Source organism: Oncorhynchus clarkii, chromosome 24 (genome assembly GCF_045791955.1).
Source record: "Oncorhynchus clarkii lewisi isolate Uvic-CL-2024 chromosome 24, UVic_Ocla_1.0, whole genome shotgun sequence".
Classification (NCBI taxonomy): domain Eukaryota; kingdom Metazoa; phylum Chordata; class Actinopteri; order Salmoniformes; family Salmonidae; genus Oncorhynchus; species Oncorhynchus clarkii.
This window is the reverse complement of record NC_092170.1, coordinates 17,382,815-17,406,123: the sequence shown is the minus strand read 5'-3', so window position 1 is coordinate 17,406,123 and position 23,309 is coordinate 17,382,815. Positions and strand designations below refer to the sequence as shown.

The following is a 23,309-nucleotide window of genomic DNA, read 5'->3' as shown; positions in this document are numbered from 1 at the left end:
GTCAAAGCAATTGTAATCATGTCGTACACAACAGTACTACACAATGTCTCGGCTTTGCGAAAGCACACACACTTCATCCCATATCCCCCCCCCCAGTGATTCATGTCCTCCCGGGGCAGTAGGGGATGCGGGCTTGGCCATCCTTCCATCCTGTGCCACCTGGCTTTACTGAGAGAGACAGATCTGACTGGCAAGGCCCCCTTTTTACTAATGGGCTGACCCCTGCCTGACAACCACATATTTTATGGTTAGGACAGGAAGGAACAGCACAACTCGAGGAAGGGGAGAAAGAGAGTGGGGGGGCAGCACAACAGAGGGAGGAGGACAGCGAGAGGGAAGGGCAGCAAGACTAGGAGAGGAGGGAGAGAAAGGAGGGCGAGGCGAGTATAGAGCTAAGTTGGTCTGGCTCGTGTCCAAGGGTAAGAAATAGGTAGTCAAATCAGGGCAGAGATCTTGATCATCAGGGCGGAGTTCTTGATTATCAGGGTGGAGAGTGTAGACAATAGAGTAGGAGGGGAAACAATATTAGGGTTATTTAGTGAGATGTTTTAACATCATCTGTCTCACTTCCAACAAGTACACAAGTTGTGTGTTCCTACACAAAACTGTTGTAGCTTCTTATCAAACCATTATGGGTACAACTGCATTTGGTGAGATGGTTAAACCATGTTTAGTTTAACCATTTCATTGCTCTGAAAATAACATGTCCGTTATGTCTTGATTCCTGTTTTAAAACTTCCTGGAACATAAAAAGGGGGTTGTTATGGGACATTGGCTGAGTTGGGATTATCTACCCTTCCTGAAGCGTGTACTTTTAAATCTCTGATCCACCTCTATGCAGACGACACCATTCTGTATACATCTGGCCCTTCTTTGGACACTGTGTTAACAACCCTCCAGGCAAGCTTCAATGCCATACAACTCTCCTTCCGTGGCCTCCAATTGCTCTTAAATACAAGTAAAACTAAATGCATGCTCTTCAACCGATCGCTACATGCACCTGCCCGCCTGTCCAACATCACTACTCTGGACGGCTCTGACTTAGGTATTTGTAGTTGTCCACGTATTCTAGGTGTCTGGTTAGACTGTAAACTCTCCTTCCAGACCCACATCAAACATCTCCAATCCAAAGTTAAATCTAGAATTGGCTTCCCATTTCGCAACAAAGCATCCTTCACTCATGCTGCCAAACATACCCTTGTAAAACTGACCATCCTACCAATCCTCGACTTTGGCGATGTCATTTACAAAATAGCCTCCAATACCCTACTCAACAAATTGGATGCAGTCTATCACAGTGCAATCCGTTTTGTCACCAAAGCCCCATATACTACCCACCATTGCGACCTGTACGCTCTCGTTGGCTGGTCCTCGCTTCATACTCGTCGCCAAACCCACTGGCTCCATGTCATCTACAAGACCCTGCTAGGTAAAGTCCCCCCTTATCTCAGCTCGCTGGTCACCATAGCATCTCCCACCTGTAGCACACGCTCCAGCAGGTATAGCTCTCTAGTCACCCCCAAAACCAATTATTTCTTTGGCCGCCTATCCTTCCAGTTCTCTGCTGCCAATGACTGGAATGAACTACAAAAATCTCTAAAACTGGAAACACTTATCTCCCTCACTAGCTTTAAGCACCAACTGTCAGAGCAGCTCACAGATTACTGCACCTGTACATAGCCCACCTATAATTTAGCCCAAACAACTACCTCTCCCCCTACTGTATTTAATTTATTTCTTTATTTTGCTCCTTTGCACCCCATTATTTTTTATTTCTACTTTGCACATTCTTCCACTGCAAAACTACCATTCCAGTGTTTTACTTGCTATATTGTATTTACTTCGCCACCATGGCCTTTTTTTGCCTTTACCTCCCTTATCTCACCTCATTTGCTCACATCGTATATAGACTTGTTTATACTGTATTATTGACTGTATGTTTGTTTTACTCCATGTGTAACTCTGTGTCGTTGTGTGTGTCGAACTGCTTTGCTTTATCTTGGCCAGGTCGCAATTGTAAATGAGAACTTGTTCTCAACTTGCCTACCTGGTTAAATAAAGGTGAAATATGTTTTAATTTTTTTAAATCCATGAGGGGGAGTGTATAAGGAATGGACTGGTGTGAGGAATATGGTGGAAACGCCTTCCAGCTAGGCTTGCACCAATCCAACGCATGATTGTTAGTGAACGAGTGCACACCCCGAGAACGGTAGAGAACTGGAACGAAGCCAGGTTGTCCATATGAAGGGACCATCTGGACTATAGGTGTCAGGACAGGAGGACCAATAGGAATGCAGCAAATGACCATGAGGAGATGGAGGATAGTGGTTTAAAATAATTACTCTGCAAAGTCACTGGTGGAGGGACACCATAGCCAAAAGGCAGTGTTCTCATATGGTACCTGACCAGTCAGACCTCTGAAGGCCAGATGGGTCACACATACAAACAGGTGTTCCATCCCAATACAAACGGTCTTAACCTCGCACAGTTACATCAGCCACAGCATCACACATGTACCACCAAGACATAGCCCATGGTAAAAAAATACAAAATAAAGGCTGGATACTGCATTATGAATAACCATATAAGGTATTTACCCCTTTGTTGCACATTTTGTCAAGAATAGATACATGTTGCCCCAAGAGGAGAACAAACATTCCGTTTTAAAGCTGTTTTGGTAAAAGTCTGAGGGATGGGGCTGGAGAACTACTCTTACATTCATAGATAGCTCTGAACGTAAAGACTGTCCATCCACGGAATGAAAATGATAGTTTACCATGTTTTGAATGGTTCTGATTGGGTAAGAAAGTTGCACTAAGCTCATGTGGCATAATTTATATTCTTCAAGAATCAATGGCTATATCTCAGAAAAGTCCCAAAAAAGGATGTATTGATCTCACAGTAGCTTTAAAAAGTTGCTAAGACCAAATGCTTCCAGGGTCTAAGGCAACAAAATTGTGAAACCTGTGCAAATCCACCTACATTCATAGATTATCAAATTGTAAAGCTGTTTTTGTCAAACTTAGCATGCACGCACATATTGGTTCAGGAAAATACACAGGCGTCTGATTCTCACCATGGCTTGTTAGTCAAGAACCAAAAAGCAGTACTGGTACCTTGACGTCAATGAACACACAGCTACAACATTTCCACCCAGTCAGCAGATAAGGTCTATTGGACAGTTAACTCCATACAAATCTGTAAAGTTGATCATGTTATTTTGGGCTCATCACAGGCATAAGAGTCCGAATCAATCAGAAAAACCATCAAGACAGAAAACGAGACGACACAAATCAACGTGAAACAACTCTCCATCCGGTAGAAAGAAGGTAATGTTGCTCCTGGCTCTATTGGCTCCTGTAGCCGTCCACTCTCAGTAAACCCTGCCTTTATACTGTGCTGACATCTACAACCATGACAACACCCAACCCAGCAGCATCTACAGCTTCTACCTACTTGGCCCAACGTCCGGCGTGCAGGTGTACTGGCCACTGACGGCAGGGTGGACGGCACAGGCGATGGGATCACTACAAGAAAGGGTTTGGCAACGCAGATGGAGAGTATTGGCTGGGGCTGGAGGACATATTCCATCTCACCCGGAGGAGGAAGTATGAGGACGGACATGAGCTGAGGAAGGACATGGAGGACTTTGAGGGGAAACAAGAGAGTTTGCCAAGTACTCCTCCTCTGTGGGTCCAGGAGCCGACGACGACACACTGCACATCGCTGGATTCACCAACGGGGAAGCAGGTGACTCAATGTCCTACCACAGCGGTCAAAAGTTGACAGAGATCAAGACGTGATATTGATTTAAACTGCACTTGAGAGTTAATGAGGGCGTTTTGGTATAATGTGTGTGCTCTGACAAGCCCTAATGGTGTGTATGTATGGAGAGTTGATGATTACTTCCTTCCCGTTGGTGTTAACTAGCGTTCCTGGAAAGATGACCTCTCTTAAGTCTATTAGCATGAGACCTGCAGTCTCTCTGGCCACTCTAGAGGAGTAATGCGACAGTGTCTTCCCATCGGTCTTACAGCTGTTGATGACCGAAAGCCTCATTTATACCCTACGCAAGTATGCAATTCAAGACTGCAATTAGCTACTCATTGGAGCTTGAGTAAAGATCCGAATCAAATTAGCTTCTAAACTTTTTAGGACTAACTATTTGGCTAGAGACAAAGACTTAGGATGTAAGCCATATAAAAAAGGTGTCAAAATCAATATAAAAAGTGTCTTAATAGGGCGTTGGGCCACAACGAGCCGCTTCAATGCACCTGTGCATAGATTCTACAAGTGTCTGGAACTCTATTGTAGGGATGGAATACAAAATAAGAAAAATGACATTGTAGTGCAACATGCGTCAAATTAATGAGCCAATGAAATGGCCCAATGCTGCCGTTTTTGGATCAATATGAAATCATTTCTGGGTAACAATTAAGTACCCTACTGTAATAGATTTCCATTCAAAAGGAAAAAAGTTTTAGCAAAAATAATTCAAGCAAGAATTGTTCTAGGACAGTCTGGGAGTGGTCTGAGCAGGAAGGGGTAACTGAAAACTAGCTGTTATTTGCAGAAAGGTTTAAATTCTTTGTTATTGGTCTATTAATCATGGTGACAGCTGGGTGAGGATAGTGGTGAGGGGGGTAAGGAGGACAGCTGGGTGAGAGTGAGGGGTTGACACCCACCTGACAAAGCTGTTATTAGAGGTTGATTGAATTAATAAAAGGCAAGGTGGCCAATGGAATGAAGAAAGGATGACTGGTAAAAGTCTGGACCTTCACCATCAGTCTGCTGTGGTGCTCAGCTAGTAAATCATTAGGTGCAGAAGGGGGGTGGGGGGTGGGGGACGACAGAGCTGCGGTGGAAGCTGATTCATGGCATTTTTATAAGCGCCAATGAGACTGGGGACGGATGTGTGTTGTGCACTCGCTCTCAGGCTTTATGGTTCAGTTGTAGAGGGGAGGTAGGACAAGATAGGGATGTGTGTATCCTCACGGCGGGCACAGCTACAACCAGGGTATTCTCCATCCTGCCTCTTAGCTCAGTGCTCTGTTGTTGCGGTCATTAAAATCAGCCATTAGAACAAAGCGAATTCTCTGTGGCATTGCAATTTATCCTCTAGAAACCTACCTTTTCTAGGAGCAAAACTTCCCAGCAAGTGCAGAGATCAATGACTCAGTGAAGCACCAATGTCCAGGAACAACTGCATTGCGGAAGGCATCCACACACTACTGCATTCTGTCACACACTGTCCACAATGCCTCCTAAATCAGAAAGAAACTACTTGGATTAACCTTCATCACTTTTTCAGATAGTACAGAAGTTTCTGTCTTGATAACTTTTCTGAGACAAAGGGGGTGAGGGAGCAGATCGATGCCAGATTAGGAAATCAAATAGCTAATTAAACAGGCATGGCTCCAAGGCTCAGTGGTGCTGTCAATCATCCAGTGAGGAAAATTGACCCTGTTATGTGATCAATCAAATTGGACCTCATGTGATTCTTCAACCATGATCAATCAGCCTCAGCTCTGCTATGAGTATGTCCGTTTCATTGATGGATCAAACAAGACAGATATTGGAGAAAGATACTTTTTAAACAAAAAATAAAAAACAGTCTTGTTACAACTTCTCATTGGGACTGGACTGTGTGTGAGAGAGATTTATGTCCACGCTACTGAGAACTGACACAAACGGAGGGAGGGAGAAATGGTGTGTGTGAGATAGTACTGGCATGAGAGGTGATGGGGAGACACCATGAGGAAGAAAAGGATGATGAAATCACGTGAGTGTGAATAAGACTGGAAAAACACTGAGTGTACAAAACATTAAGAACATCTTCCTGATATTGAGTTCCCTTTGGTGTCGAAAACCTTCCACACGGATGCAGGCCCATGTTGACTCCAATGCTTCCCATAGATGTGTCAAGTTGGCTGGATGTCCTTTGAGTGGTGGACCGTTCTTGATACACACGCGAAACTGTTGAGTATGAAAATCCCAGCAACGCACTTACATCTTTTGACTTGCCCATTCACCCACTGAATGGCACACACACACAATCCATTCCTCAATTGTCTCAAGGCTAAAAAAATCCTTCATTAAAGGTTGTCCTTCTGGAAGGGTCTCCCATCTCCACAGAGGAACTCTGGAGCTGTCAGAGTGACCATCGGGTACTTGGTCACCTCCCTGACCAAGGCACTTCTCTTACAATTGCTCAGGTTTGGACAGGCAGCCAGCTCTAGGAAGAGTCTTGGTGGTTCCAAACTTCTTCTATGTAAGAATGATGGACGTCGCTGTGTTCTTGGGGATCTTCAATGCTGCAGAAATGTTTTGTTACACTACTCCAGACCTGTGACTCGACACAATCCTGTCTCAGAGCTCTAAGGACAACTCCTTCAACCTCATGGCCTGGTTTTTGCTCTGACATGCTGTCAACAGTGGGACCTTATATAGAGAGGTGTGTGCCTACCCAAATAATGTCCAATCCACTGAATTTTCCGACGGACTCCAAACAAGTTTTAGAAACATCTCAAGGATGATCAATGGAAACAAGATGCACCTGAGCTCAAGTGGGTCTTATAGCAAAGGGTCTGAATACTTAAATAAGGTATCTGTTAATTAATAACATTTACTAACATTTCTGAAAACCTGTTGTTGCTTTGTCATTATGGGGTAATGTGTGTAGATTGATGAGGAATTAAATATGTTTTAATCCATTTTAGAATAAGGCTGTAACGTAAGAAAATGTGGAAAAAGTGAAGGGGTCTGAATACTTTCCGAATGCACTGTATACACGTTTGTCTGTGTGTCTCAGTCACAAAGAAACTCATGCACGGCGAAAGATTACTCCAATCACGACACCAACATGATTCTCCAAAGTTGTTCTGTCTTTCTGGTGTGTCGTGAGAGGAATCCAAGGTCATTTTGATTCTCCTCTATACAACGGAGTGGATTGCTAAAGGGCCTGTGGATCTGCAGTTGTTTAGTGGTTCTCTCTACAGCCACAGATATTGCCTCTAGACTAGTCCTACTGAAATATCCCTGAAAAATGTGTGCCTTATGTAGAGAAATATGGCTCTGTCTGAATGTGTCCAGATGTTTTCTGCTACACAAGACAAAAGACAGAACGACGACAGATGCACACACACATCCTATACCATCTAGAAATGAATCACCACATGTAGTAAGAGTACTAACAAATATAATGTTAGCAGTTATATTATAAGGCAAAAGCTTCAGCAAAAAAACATGTGCTCTGCTATGAAAGGCAAGGTGGGTTTAAGTCAATATCAACATTATACCTGGAGCGACTGTGGAAGTGTTCGTACAGTGTTCGTAAAGGCCATCATGTAAACACATACAAGGACACCTTACCCTTCCCTCCCACATACACCTAAACTTCCACACCCAACACACATTTAAAACAGTCACCCATAAGCACAAGGAAACCACCGATGCAGTGCAATAAAATGCATTATGAATTGGATTTAAAGAATTATAAAGTGTGCTTTTAATGCATTATGAAGAGAGTATCCAGACTTAAAACAATTAATTTGGAACATCATCCCATAGTGGCAGGTAGATACTCAGCACAGACTGGGTAACGATGATGCTATTGCTACCTCCAGTACAGGGTGGGACTGGCTCTACCCACTCATTAGCAGTTCCTGGGCAGAGAGGAGGAGCAGGCGCGACTCCGTCTCTGGTTCCCCAGGGCTTTCCCCACTCATGCAGAGTATATTAACATATCTGGAGCTAGCATGATATGCACCAGGCCAGCCACAGGAAGTGCAGTGGTCGGAGAGAGCGAGATGAGGCAATATAAATGGAGAGAGAGCACCAGTGGGAGACAGCGTGTATGTGAGTGAGACACAGAGATTGTGGGTGAGGGAGAGAGAGGGAGCAGACAGAAGATAACATAGCTGAGAGAGTGGAGGGAGATACAGAAAGAGAGTTAGAAGCGGGAGGGGAAAATGGAGCGAGAGAGGGGGAGAAAGAGCATGAAGACGAGGTAAATTCACAGAAGCAGGATAGATAAACATAATGAGAGATGGGAAAGGTTGAGAGAGCGGAAGGGAAGAAACAGGAAGAGATTGAGGACTAGGGCTGTTACCATGACCGTATTACCGCCACACCCGCGGTCACGAGTCTTGATGCCAGTAAAATTCCACGTGACAGTTTAGTCATGGTAATTAGGTTTCTACAAGCTCTGGTGGTCATTAATAGCCTACCAAACTTGCTAACTGCGTGGTATTCAGAGCTCTCACTATTGTAATTCTAATCACTCTGACACGCACCTTGGGAGTGTTTAGGCAAGAGGGCTGCGGGCATACATAACCCGTAGTATTTAATCTGTCTATGCACACTAGGTAAGACCTGGGCGGACCACCCCGTATTTTGGTTAGCAAGCCAGCTGGTGCTTAAGGTTAGGTAAGGAGTGGGAAGGCAGGTAAGGTAGGAGGGAATTCCTTAACTTTTACCATCTTTGCTTTGGTTCCGTCCAGCCCCTTCTCCCCACATTACCGTGTTAAGGAATAATAATTTCCTGTAAACGGTATTTCTCTGCCTCTGCAGTCCTTCCCCGCACCTACGATCACATACTTTTTTCACTCCACAGGGAGATGATGTAGTGGGGTGTTGCGTTCCCCCCTCCAAGAGGCGTACGTAACAATCTGCATTGCTTGCTGTTTGGGGTTTTAGGCTGGGTTTCTGTATAGCACTGTGACCGGCTGATGTAAAAATGGCTTTATAAATACACTTGATTGATTTGGATTGGTCTGCCATGTAGCATGCGTTTGTCTATAACGTGAGCTGTTCAGTATCTGTTGACAGTTCTTTCTACCGCGCCATTTTTTAAAGATATAACGTTAGCCATCGAGAACTACAAAAGTTGCTGCTTTTTTCAACATTGACGCCCTGAACTTAGCATGCGCTATCAACAGATCAGTTGGAAAGTGATGGGCTACTTTCTGCACATGCCACGGTCAGTATGAACTGGATTCACTTGACAACGCTGGCCAAACAAGACAAACAAAATGGAGTTAAATGGTTCCAGTCTGCCGTAAAGCGTTCGTCCATGTATGTATGTAAGGGTCTAGCTACATTTACAGATAAGTTAATATTTTTCAGAAAGTTGTTTTTGTTGCTAGTTAAAGCATACTGTTAGTTAGGTAGCAAACGTTAGCTTGTTTGCTCGCTAGCTAACGTTACAGGTATGATCTGTGTAGTAATATATGAATCAGAACTATTTGCATTGCTAGTTATAGCCTAATGTTAGCTAGCTAACATTAAATCTAGTTGGTTGGCTTTAGCTAACTGCAGATTCCTACTACTAGAATGACAATGTTTGTATTGGTAGTCGTATGACTTGGGATTATGCCGGTTCCTTGTCTAAAAATACATAAATAAAAAAATAAAATAAACTCAGACTCCACTTCCTCCGGATATTTACATAACCTATTAAATTAGCCAGGTGTGTCTGCAGGTGTGATTACGGCCATCTATTGTGTGTACATGTCTCGACAACAGTGACCCATCCTCTTAGCTATATGTGGCTGGTTATAGCATTTCTTTCACATGACCCATCAATTTGGACAAGTGTGTCGGGTAAGCATCTTCTAATAATGATAAAATATTTTCTGTACACTTGTTTTTGGTACCAATTCACTGTACCGTTTACACGTTCTGTATCCTGTGCATGAGAAAATATCCTGTGTTTTATTAAGCTACGGTCAATTGTATTGTTCATACTATAAAATAAAGAATTAAGCAAATAGTCTGCTAAATGAACTAGTGTAGCCCACAGCCATGTGTCATATTTCTTCATATTATGTTTCTTTAGACTTGTCTAAAACAAATAATGGATTTATTGTGATCGTGTATGCTATATTACATTTATTTAGACTTTTTAAAATGTAAAATGTTTGTTCCAAAAGATCTGCATCAGTGACTTGTGGGCTATGCGTGGAAGCCAGGAGATGCTAAATGTGTTTGTTAATTAACGCTCAATTACCGTGAGACCGACAGTTATTTTCTTGACAATCACCGGCTGACAAAATGGACACAGCTCTAAAGAGGATGAGAGAAACATCTAAGCCATATGTCTGTTTAGCCCTGAGTTGATACTGCAGACATTCACTCACCAGTGAGAAAGAGAGAATCAATTATAGAAAGAGAACAAAATAACGAGAGCAGAGAATCTCTCACTGCTAGTCTCTGAAACTGAGTGCTGAGTCACTGGCCTGCAGGCCTCCAGCCACGTTTGTTTCTTCTGTCCACGAGAGACTACAGATTGACAGACACTGATTTAGTGTGGAAATTATATTTTCCAGCCCTGAAAAGGTATTTCCCAATAGAAAAGAGAGGACTGGATCCCTCCCTTGCCCCTTTCCTGTCTCAAACAGCACATAAATAATAGGAACATGTTCTGCCTTTAAGCAGTACAGGATTCTGCTGGAGGCAAGACTGAAATGGCCAGGGATGGATGATTACCAGGCTGGAAACAGAATGAGAGAACAGCAGAGAAAGAGAAAGAAAAGGAGTGGCGTGAGAGTGACAAAGGGAAAAATCTGTAAGGGAGCTGCAATCAGCAGAGCCACAAGCAACACCAGTTCGTCACTCTGGACTGATTGGTCCTGCTCCTCCCTTCCCCTCATTTAAATCATGACCAGACCTCTCTTTACAGATAGAAAGAGCGAAAGGAAGAGGCTGTGTAATGGAAAGTGCGCATGAGTGGGAAACAGTACGCGGGTGTGTGTCTGAATGCATGCGAGAGAGAGAAAGACATGGGCCTAAACACTACGGCACAACACACTTCAAGGCCCCGGCCATACCTGATAAGACACTCTCCTCCTTCTCTCCCCTTCTCTGAGAGAGGGGGAACTAGGGAGTAACGTAGTGGAGGACAAAACACGCACAGGAATTCCCCTAGCCCTTTTGGTACACAGTGAAAAGGCTCTCAAACTTCACACTACCAGTCACCTTCCACCCAAATCTGATTACAACATGGATAGGTTTTAATAGATATTACATGTACTGTACTCTGATTTTAACATTTGTGTATATGCTATAACCTCTTAGGTATAGGCCTATAGTGTTTTCAGATCCCCTTTCAATCAATGAGTATCCACATCCAAAACTAGCCTTCACCATTCACAAATACTATGGCTTCAGATGGGACAGTGGAGAATTATGTTTATAATATCTCACAGTGACACCATACTAGGACTGTGGCGATCATGAACTTGTCAGCCGGTGATTGTCAAGCAAATAAACTGTTGGCCTGACAGTAATTGACCGTTAATGAACATGAACACATTTAGCATCTCCCGTCTTCCACACATAGCCAACAAGCCACTGATGCAGACTTTTGGAAAACCTACATTTTAAAAGGTCTAATAACACCATGTAATATAGCCTACAAATTCACAACAAATCCATTATTTTAGACAGGTCTAAAGAAGCATGATATGAAGAAAATGTAGTCTATTTCAGAAGAACAGAACACTGAGTTGTTCTTATGCCAATGACAACAGTGGTTGTTACCTTGGGTCAAGTGTTAGCGCCAACTCACGAGACCCCCGTTTCTCGACCGTGTAAATTGGGGCCATGTCTTTGCAAATCTAAGTTGTAACAGCAGCTGTTATCTCCTTCCGTCTTCGTGATTCTTTGCCATATGGTGTGCCGCGGGCAAAAGCCTCTTGCAACATTTGAGTCGGTGGTTTGTTTTGAGCACTCAACTGTACTTTTTTGGGGTCTCATCCGTAGACTCTCTCCGTACGGTTTCACATGATTCTTGTGTAGGTGGTAAGAGGTTAGTGGTGTTTGAGCCCGTTGTCAGGACCGGCCTGCGCCATATTTTGCAGAGGACGGTTTTCTGGTCCGTGTCAGACTTTTCATACCCAAACCACGTCCATGCGAGCAGTAGCACCTCTTTTAGGTACGACCTCCGTGTCTCCGTGCTCTGCATCACATTCACTCTCCTCCATATTTGTTTGTGTTGCAAATTTTGTAAGAACGCAAGGCATCGTCCAATTGACGAAATATATTGCCGTAAAGAGCGATTTGCCACAACGAAATAAACGATAGAAAACCATCTATCGTTTCATATTATGCTCTATCGTCACACGACTTATCACCCAGCCCTACTAGAGGCTAGTGCGAACGGCCCAGTACGTCACTGGGGCCAAGCTTCCTGCCATCCAGGACCTCTATACCAGGCTGTGTCAGAGGAAGGCCCTAAAAATTGTCAAAGACTCCAGTCACCCTAGTCATAGACTGTTCTCTCTGCTACCGCACGGAAAGCGGTACCGGAGTGCAAAGTCTAGGTCCAAGAGGCTTCTAAACAGCTTCTACCCCCAAGCAATAAGACGCCTGAACATTTAATCAAATGGCTACCCAGACTATTTGCATTTGCATCCCCTGTGTGACCCTAATGCACCCTTAAAAATCCATGCCTTTTGCGGCCAGTGGACGTTATGCCCTTCTCCCTGAGTGCTGCACACTCCAAATCACCTCTCACGGCTCTCCATCATGTGATCGGGTCTTTCTAACAGGCTACAAGTGAAGACCGACACATCGAACACAACTACGTGCGTCTTTATCCAATTCTGAGGTGCATATTGAAGATATTGGAAGAACTGTCCACATTTACTTTGTCAGCTAACAAGATGAGTAGGCCTAACGAACAGCAAAAGGACTAGCCTATGTCAATTTACTATCCCCCATAGTACAAAAGTTGACCTATTCTATTCTGCGAAAGAAATGAATATTCAAAACAGTCTGGGACAGTTGTGGGATGTGATAGATCCCAAATTATTACCACCACTAGCATCAAAAACACTTTTAGCTTAAAATGTTGATAATCTATCAGGCTATTTCTTCACATAAGCTCAGAAATGAGCACATGGCAGTAGGCGCGAATGTTCCATTAGAAGAAAACACCATTATCAAAAGTCACCGCAAATGCAATTATAAAAATGTGCATTTTGAATGGTGAAAATTATCTTCCCCAAACTTTAAACTCACGTGTTGCTTATGTACGCAGGTTAGGCTCTACACCAATTATAAATCGGATTAATTTGTTTAATTTGACATATACATGTGAAATTAGTCGATTTAGAATGGACCATTATCATGCACCTGTCTCGAAACAGGAGAAGCGGGGAAAAAATGTCATCTATGCACTTAAATAACGAATGGAAGACGCTTTCCCGTGGTTCATTTTTATGCCAGCCAGGTAGGCTATTCTCCTGTTGAAAAGATGAACAATGTGCTTAATATTAGGAAAGTTGAGAAATAAATATAGTAGACCTAGCCTATAGACAGCTGATGGCATCCTCTTTTTAGAGGCCTTCACTCTGTTTTCTCACGCAACGGCATAGCCTATAGAAATGTTGCGCAACATGAGCTCTCATTAAGTGTTTGATTAGATTTGCGATTACTTTTGCATTGATGACAGAATGATTAGAGGGACAATAGTGTGCTGAGTACCAGGCAGTTATCAAGTTTGGTAGGCTACTAATGACCATCAGCAGCATCAGAGCTTGGAAAAGCCTAATTATCATGATTAAACGGTCACGTGGAAATTGACTGCCTTCATGACCGCCGGTGTGGCGGTAATACAGTCACCACAACAGCCCTACAGACTGCACCAAGCAGGGGTCTCAGGAAGTCTTATGTTCTGTGTGGTTTCATATGGTGCCCATTCATTTAGTCTGTTCCTCAATGAAACATTGTGTGTCCTATAAGTCAACCAGTGAATATAGAAATTGGAGTTGGTAATAAATAAATACAACTCCTGCAGGGACAGTGCCTCTGCATTTCTGGCCTGGGCATTCGGTGTATATCCTGACAGCCTATCCATTTTCATCTGCCAAGGTAAGGTTTACATCCTGTAGAGGAATGTACTTAGGGCAAGGAGTTTTTCCTGACCATGGGAAACTGGGAACGCACGCACACCCAACCTCAAACATTTCCACTGCTTTACGGAGCAGAGCTGAAAACCTTGATAGGGGCCGAAGGAAGAAATACTTCCCATTTGTTTGTGTCTAAACCTCTTTAGGCCATTACCACAGCAGCCAGTAACATATTTAATCTCTTCTTTCCTCCATCCCTTCCCTCTCTTTAATACAATAGCTCTAAGGTAATAGAATCACGCCCACTAAGCTACAGCTCTCTCTCCTCCTTATCCGTCATTGGTGCAGTAAGGGAAAGTCCTCCCTGTTATCTCCTGTGGTTAACATGGTATTATCCCTAAATCACATCAAAATATCATGTGTTGCTCCCATCTTTGTCGTGTGGTGAGGCTGTGTACCGGTACCGCGACAGCAAATATTAACACATTTTCCTAGATCCTATTGAATGTTTGATTATATGTCTGAGCTGGCACAGACCTCAGATAGTACTAATGACATAGATGGCCTGCGCTCTTAGACAGGCTCTGGGGACTGGGGTCTAGGATCAGGTTTCGAAACAAACCAAGGTTCTCTACCAAAGCATCGTGAGACAGAACTTTACCCAGATCAGCTCCACGTGCCATCTTTTCTCAATGTAATGAGGGCAACAATAATATGCGCACTATGCAGCTGTGACATTAACAATGGATATAAGAAATGATAAACTAGGTGGTCTGAGCCCTGAATGCCGATTGGCTCAAAGCTGTGGTATATCAGACCGTATACCACGGATATGACAACAAAAAACACACTTGTTACTGTTCTAATTACGTTGGTAACCAGTTTATAATAGCAATAAGGCACCTCAGGGGTTTGTGGATAATGGCCAATATACCACGGCTAAGGGCTGTGTCCAGGCACTCTGCGTTGCGTCCTGCAGAAGAACAGCCCTTTGCCATGGTATAATGGCCATATACCACATCCACCTCGAGCCTTATTGCTTAATTATATTGCGCATCTGCAGCATTTCAAATAAGTGCTACTTCAAGTGCAGCAGTTCTGCCTTATACATGTCAACCTGAGACTCAAGACAGGTTCAGCAGCTGTCCCCATGCCCTTCTTATTGTCATGTAGTTAAATCACATTACAACAGGATAATGTGTTTGTAGAGGTTCTGTTGGATTTCTTTACTTTATTTAATGTTCTGCACCGGCAGTTCTGTTCACGGGCCATCTCTTTCATTCACAGAGAGGGAAACTGGCTGCTTCACCAACAAAACCTGCATCAGCAGCACCCAGTTAAATAATACTCAGTCAAACAGGTCTTCCACCAACACAGCGTTTTGGAAGGATTCCTTTGGTACTAAAGTAAACAGCACACAGGGTGTAATGCTGGTGATAACAAAGCTGAGAAGTGGACCCTGCCGTCCAAGGCAACTGCTGAGACAGCCACACACACAAAAACCATGGGTCCCCTTACACTACCGTTACTATCAAATTACACACAGAAAGATACAGTACTTGAATGAGCACATTCAGTGCAGTGACTGGAAAAATACCATTCAGCAATTGTGACAGAATAGTCAGACAGGTTCTTTAATGAATGGAGGTTTGTGTGTATCTGGAGAAACTGCTATTTGGGGACAATCCTTCAGTTTAGCCAGGAAACACCAGGGTTAGAAGAGAGCAGACCAATCAGAGATCTTTATAGTTCTCCGTTATGCCTAAATTGTCTCCTCAGTCAGATCAGATGAAGGTTTGCAAGGCCTCCCTCCTGACACTGTCCATGACACATGCAACTCTGTAGTTAATGTATGTGTGTGTCCCACGCTGACAGCAAATTGACTACACAGAGGTAAACAAAGAATTAACCCTTGAATCCAAGTGCTCCATGTCAGGCCATTAGTTGAGATAGTTGATAAAGTTGAGATATGATAAAAAAATGATAGTTCTATTGCTGAGTTGCACTGTGTGGTGCTTATGGTCTGACCTTCTACAGTATGTCCACACTGACTGGGAGTAACCTTCCTGAACTCAAATGTATAGTTGTACTATAAAGACATGACCGTGTGTGTTTGGTCGGGTTTGAGGGATTTGACCTTCAGGAGTTAGTGCCTTTCTATATTTATGGGAGAATAATACAACACATTAATTATTTTATTCATTAATTAGTCTGAATTAATTGACTTGCATGCAAAAGCCAATTAGGCCTAAATGTCCCTTTACCTTAAATCTCTTTTTTTCCTCTTACATTTCCTTAAAACAGATCGTTAACTTCAGCAGCCAAGTTGCTGTCTACTAAAAAAAAAAATAGACAGAAATGCCCATGAATCAAGAGGACACTTACTGATTTATACACCAAAACAACCTTACCCGAGCTCAACCTTTAAAATGAAAAACCCAAACAGTATTTTTGGGATCAGAACTGCTTAAGCAGTGGTTAGCAAGCTAACAGCAAGAGCAGGGAGATCATTTCAGAGTTATTCAAAATGGCTGACTTCACCCATCAACATGAGTTATCCCAGCACTGTGCTGCTCTGCAGACTGCTATTGGCTTCTGGGAAGTAGCATCTCCTCTTGAGAAGTGATATAGTTCTGAGAACTGATACAATTCTGAGAACTGCTCTGAGAACTGCTCTGGGAACAGCAGAGACACTGGACTTGTTTATAAGAACTTCAGAAAAAGCTTGAGAGAATAATTGTGAGATGATAGTATGGGTACTTGGAGAATACTGCAAGATGATATTGCGAGGTAATCTGGTAATTTAGGGGCACAAAAAGTCAGGTGCAGTGTGTGTGTGTGTTCGTTCAGGATCGTACTTTCTCAGGTGCTCATGCTCCTTCAGAAACAGTTCTGTTCTTCTGTTGTTCACTCCTGAGCCACTCTTGTATGTCCTGTTGGACAGAAAGAGAGAGAATGGGTTTAATTCATATAATACTGTGCATATAAATTAGTCAGACAAACAACTCAAGATGACGTCACTGCTATGACCATCTGAAATATTTACTGACAAATTGATCCTGATTCATCTAAGGTATTAACCAAATTCAGCCACAATTGTATTAAACACTTCATCTATGGATTCATCATTGTGACCATTTGAAACAAGGTTTGTCTGAATCACGGTTAGTCTATGCGGCAAAAGAGAGTAATTAGAGTGAAAAACAGCATGGGAGAAGTACAATGGAAATAGATGTGAAAAGATAGTAAATGGAATGGTTCACATCTAAGAGGGATTGGCTCGTCATTGCTACAGTAACAACCTTAGTGGTCCTGCTGGTCATTACGCTAACACTTGCTAGCATTGGCTCGCGAAACTACCTACAACTTCCTCCATATTGGACACAAATGCTTAAAATGAGATCCAAAAGTACAACTGACTCTTTGGAATTAGATACCATTGCCAAAACCCAGAAGTATCCCTTTAAGATGTCTGGAGCCATGTGTGTGTGTGTGTGGTATTGTTAACAGACAGAGAGAGCCCTCATCTCCTGACCACTTAACCAGCCACACACCCCCAGTCAGGTCTGCGAATGCAGATGGGTCTACTGCCACCTAGTGGGTAACAGGGGAATGTGCGCTGTATTTCCATACGCTTGAGCTTGTATAACAATGGTTTATAGTTACACAAGACAGACACCACTCAGCCCACATGTCAGGTTTTCTAGAACCATTTCAATGATAGTTAATTAAGTTTGAGCTGAATGGTAAAACATCACAAAATATGCAAAGACGCTATCAAAATCCCATCAGTTTTACAGGATTGGCTTTCACAAACCCCACACTGTTATAAACTGGGAGGTTCGAGCCCTGAATGCTGATTGGCTGATAGCTGTGGTATAGCAGACAGTATACCATGGGTAAGACAACATTTTTTTACTACTCTAATTACGTTGGTAACCAGTTTATAATAGCAATAAGACACCTTGGAGGTTTGTGGTATACGGCCAATATACCATGACTAAGGGCTGTATCCAGGCCCTCTGCATTGCGCATAAGAACAGCCCTTAGCTGTGGTATATTGGCCATATACCACACCCCCTCGGGCCTTATTGCTAAAAAATAAACTAGGGGGTCTTAACACGGAATGCTGATAGGCTGAGTGCCCTATACCATAGGGTTGAATTTTTTTTTACTGTTCTAATTATGTTGGTAACAAGGTTACGCTAGCAATAAGGCACCTCAGGGTTTTGTGGTATATGGCAATATACTACGGCTTATGCATTGTCATCGCGTCATGCCTAAGAAGAGCCCTTAGCCGTGATATACTGGAAATATACCACACCTCCTCATGCCTTATTGCTTAAGTCTACACTGTTCGCCAAGTAGCCTATACAACGGCAGACTGTTGTTTAGGCCACTCACAGAGTGGATATGAGCAACCAGCAAACCGTGCCGAAAGCTCCTTAGCACTACTCTCAAATCCCACTGCAGTGGCTGCTATAGGAAATGGATGCTGGACTAGCTATAGGCTGTAAGCCCATAAGCACTTTAGTGATGCTCTCCTTCCTCTCCACTGACCTGGGGAAAGGAGAGGCAGCCATTGTTTCAATTCTTGATCCAGGAGGGGATGAATGCATAGAATTAGGAGTTAGAATAACAAATAGATCGAATGTCTCTGCTGTAACCAAGAAGCTTGATCTTGACATCTAGCCACTTTGCTAGCAAGTTAGCAAACCAAATGCATAGCTGGAGCCCTGAGCTGGATATCATTTAAATTTGACACATCTTAGATTTTTTATTAGTTATAATTAACTTCTAGTTAAAAAGCAGCGACGCATCCTCCATTTTTTTTTTTTTTTTACAGTATTGAAAATCCTACCGTTTGTATTTCAAAATATACTGTTTATACCATATATCGGGGTATCTCCCAAGCCTACTAGAGAGGGGACATCCATGGTGGATAATGTGTTATTGTACAATGGGTGGGTCTAATCCTGAATGCTGATCAGTTAAAAGTGCATTCCAGACGGTTTTCTATTCCACAAGTTACCACTGGCTAAATCTATGACGGTAAAATGCCTATTTACTCAGTGGATTGCGCAGTCAGATGGAACTGTCTCATCAGCCCAGGCAGGGAAGTAAACCTGATCACTATAAAAAAGCATTTAGACATTATCTCACATTTCTTTTAGACTAACATTTAGTTTAACAGTGGAGATTTGTATAAACCTTGCTGTCTGTCTCACTGACATTTGCAACATAGAATTTGAATATTGAAATAGAAACCATCTCCAACTGTCCCATAGTAATAAATGTGGCCGAAGTTGGGAAAAGACAGACAAGCAGCATTTCTCAGCCTGCCAGTCAAAATCATGAATTAGCTGGCATAATTTATGGATATATACAAAGAAATATACATTTTTAAAGTCTAACAAAATGAAGTGCAACTAGTTTAGTGTTTCCAGCTTCAGTTTGAAGTTATTGTATTAGCTGTGTTGTTGGCTAGCTCCTCTGAACAACAGTGTCCTAACGAGAGAGCACATTGTCTATGCCAGGCGAAATCATGGCTCATTAGCTCAATGTTATGGATGTATCCAAATAAATGTCACTAGAAAACAGCTTAAACTAATGCACCTACTGTTATTCTGTCTGCACTGTTTGACGTGACTAAGTTAGCCATAGTTGCCTAGCTAGCATTGTACAATAAATGGGTAGAAAGAACAAGAGAATACAACAGTTCTTTAACTAGTTGAGATGCTGAATTCTCCTTTATAGCAAGGTCAGCAAAAGTAGCAGAGTGAAGACAAAATCACTAAGTTTATTTCATACTCTATAGTATCATGTATAGCTGTATCAGAGAAAGTGAACTTGTGGACCTTGACAAAATGGACAACTTAAAGAACAGTGGTGAAGCATCCCAGTGGTGCCCTAACAGACTACCACCTCCCTCTGTGTCTCTCCATATCTGTCTCTCTTCCTTCCCTCACTGTCTCAATTTCCCCATCTCTCAGGGTTTCCTGGAAATGGAAGCTCAGAGTCTCCGTATCTGCATGACTGCCTGCATCTCTTCTCCAGTGGTGCTGTGTGGGACCATGACTGCAGCTAGAACCACGAGCTGTCAGCCCAGCCTAATGTCATCACTCCAGTCTAGTGCGCATGGCTCACTGCAGCGTTCTAGGCTCCAGACATCCATCCACCTCACTGCCCTCCCCACTCCCAGGAGGAGTTCCACTATGATGCCAACTCAATGCCTGATTGTATACAATACAATAGGGGTTGTTGTTAGCCTAGTGTTGTAGTGATTATTAGCACTGCTGTTAGCGTCAGTTGCTTGGCTATTGGTGTGTTAGTTCAGCGTTCGCACGCCACAAGACTCAAGCACGTGGGCTTTGAAAGCGTTACAACACCAGTCTAAATCCTTGAGGAACAGCATGTATGTAGTTTGAGAAATGACAATGTGTACATTAATGCTGACAGTACATCATACACCATGTAGGCTACATGGATCAGAATGCACACAATAATTAAAAACAAAAAATGGTCCTTTGGGGACTTTAGTTTTTTTGAAAACCGTGATGACTTAGACAGGACTACCACTAAAATAAAGCTCACATTTCCCATCACATTGTGTGGGTGGGCAGTAATGTCATCTTCCCAAGCAATTATAAATTCTGTCCACAGCCAACAGAACAGTGAAAGGTTCATTCCCAGGCACTATGATGTACGGTTAATGTGGAGCACATGGAAAACAGACATGAGCGCATGGAACAGTGAAAGGTTACGGTTAATGTGGAGCACACGGACATGCACATGGACAACAGACATGAGCGCATGGAACAGTGAAAGGTTACGGTTAATGTGGAGCACATGGACAACAGACATGAGCGCATGGAACAGTGACCACTGATGAATAAAGGCTATCTGCATATAAAAGGAGGGTAGTTTGCCGTGTGTGTGTTTGCTCAATAGGAATCCTGCAGTGGTCTCGAGGTGCGGCCTGCTGCATCTTAGATAGATCAATAAGCCATTAAAACACAGACAAGAGTCATAGTCTGGTTGCCCAGCCGTCATTTACTACCAAGCCAATCAGTGGAGCACCTTCTCTCGCTCTCATTACAGAGGCCCATGGAGGTAGGGAGGGGCAGTAAACGATAAAAACGATATCGGTATCAGTGGCGATCAGTGCCATTTGTGATGACAGAAGACCTTACTTTTTAAAATCATGAGCATGGCCTTATTACTATTACAGCATGTTGGATGACTTTCACTCACATTCCATTCACCCAGTTCAATGTAACATAACTAGTTTGCCCTATACCCATCATGAGGTTGCTACAATCTAGCCTACGATTGAAAGTGTACAAAGTAGGTGCACACAGGTCGATAGAAAAATTTGAGATGCTAGACAACGACACATTCAATACAGCCTTGCACACTCTTGCCTGCATCTAGCTTATCTAGGGTAGAATCATTAGTCCACCAGTTGCAAACGAGTTTCGCGTCACCATTTTTGAAAAAGATTTGTTGAAAACTGTTCAACTATTGTATTTCTCTTTGAGTCCACTACTCACCACATTTTATGCACTGCAGTGCTAGCTAACTGTAGCTTATGCTTTCAGTACTAGATTCATTCTCTGATCCTTCAATTGTGTGGACGACGCTCGTCGGATGTGGCAGGGCTTGCAAACTATTAGACTACAAAGGGAAGCACAGCCGCGAGCTGCCCAGTGACACGAGCCTACCAGACGAGCTAAATTACCTCTATTCTCACCTCAGGGCAAGCAACTCTGAAGCATGCATTAGAGCATCGGCTGTTCTTGACAACTGTGTGATCACGCTCTCCGCAGCCGATGTGAGTAAGATCTTTAAACAGGTCAACATCCACAAGGCCAGACGGATTACCAGGACGTGGACACCGAGCATGTGCTGGTCAACTGGCAAGTGTCTTCAATGACATTTTCAACCGGTTCCTGACTGAGTCTGTAATATCAACATGTTTCAAGCAGACCACCATAGTCCCTATGCCCAAGAACACTAAGGTAACCTGCCTAAATGACTATCGACCCGTAGCACTCACATCTGTAGCCATGAAGTGCTTTGAAAGGCTGGTCAAGGTTCACATCAACAACATTACCCCAGAAACCCTAGACCCACTCCAATTTGCACACCTCCCCAACATATCCACAGATGATGCAATCTCTACTGCACTCCACACTGCCCTTTCCCACCTGGACAAAAGGAACACCTACGTGAGAACGCTATTCATTGACTACAGCTTATTGACTACAGCATTCAACACCATTGTGCCCTCAAAGTTGATCACTAAGCTGAGGACCCTGTGACTAAACACCTCCCTCTGCAACTGGATCCTGGACTTCCTGACGGGCCAGGGTAGGTAACAACACATCTGCCACGCTGATCCTCAACACGTGGGCCCCTTAGGGGTGCATGCTCAGTCCCCTCCTGTACTCCCTGTTCAACCATGACTGCATGGCCAGACACGACTCCAATTACCACCCTTTTCAGTCTCCCCCTCAGGAGACTGAAAAGATTTGGCATGGGTCCTCAGATCCTCAAAAGGTTCTACAGCATCCTAATTAGTTGCATCCCTGCCTGGTATAGCAACTGCTCGGCCTCCGACCGCAAGGCACTACAGAGGGTAGTGCATATGGCCCAGTACAGCACTTGGCCCCAAGCTTCCTGCCATCCAGGACCTCTATACCAGGCAGTGTCAGAGGAAGGCCCTAAAAAATTGTCAAAGACTCCAGTCACCCTAGTCATAGGCCGTTCTCTCTGCTACCGCATGGTATGCTGTACCGGAGCGCCAAGTTTAGGTCCAAAAGGCTTCTTAACAGCTTCTACCCCCAAGCCATAAGACTCCTGAACAGCTGATCAAATGGCTAACCAGACTATTTGCATTGTACCCCCCTCTTTTACACTGCTGCTACTCTTATCTCTACCTACATATTACCTAAATTACCTCAACTAACCTGTGCCCACGCACATTGACTCTGCACCGGTACCCCCTGTATATAGCCTCGCTACTGTTATTTTACTGCTGCTCTTTACATATTTTACTTAACACTTAAATTTTCTTAAAAGTGCATTGTTGGTTAAGGGCTTGTATGTAAACGTTTCACCTGTTGTATTCAGCGCATGTGACAAATACAATTTGATTTGCAGCAAGAACTCTGATAGGTTGGAGGACGTTCTACAGACGTTGTCATAATTACTGTGTAAGTCTATGGAAGGGGGGTGAGAACCAAGAGCCTCCTAGGTTTTGTATGTAAGCCAATGTACCAAGAGGAGGACGGAAACTAGCTGCTCTCCGGCTACACCATGGTGATACCCTACACAGTGCTGTTGAGGGTACTGTAGACATTCATTGCAAAACACAGTTTTAATCAATTATTTGGAATATATTTATTATAGTTTTTGGGGGAATTCACCTCCTCTGAAGAGCCTCCACTGATT

General features: G+C 43.3%; 1 protein-coding gene across 1 annotated transcript in view; it reads right to left on the bottom strand.

The window, feature by feature from the left end:
* Window positions 1-23,309, bottom strand: part of LOC139382407 (Golgi SNAP receptor complex member 1) — a 46,648-nt gene that overhangs the window by 20,840 nt on the left and 2,499 nt on the right. Inside the window, exon 6 of the mRNA XM_071126434.1 lies at window positions 16,712-16,786. Coding sequence (XP_070982535.1) covers window positions 16,712-16,786 — 75 coding nt within the window. The remainder of the gene's footprint in view (window positions 1-16,711; window positions 16,787-23,309) is intronic.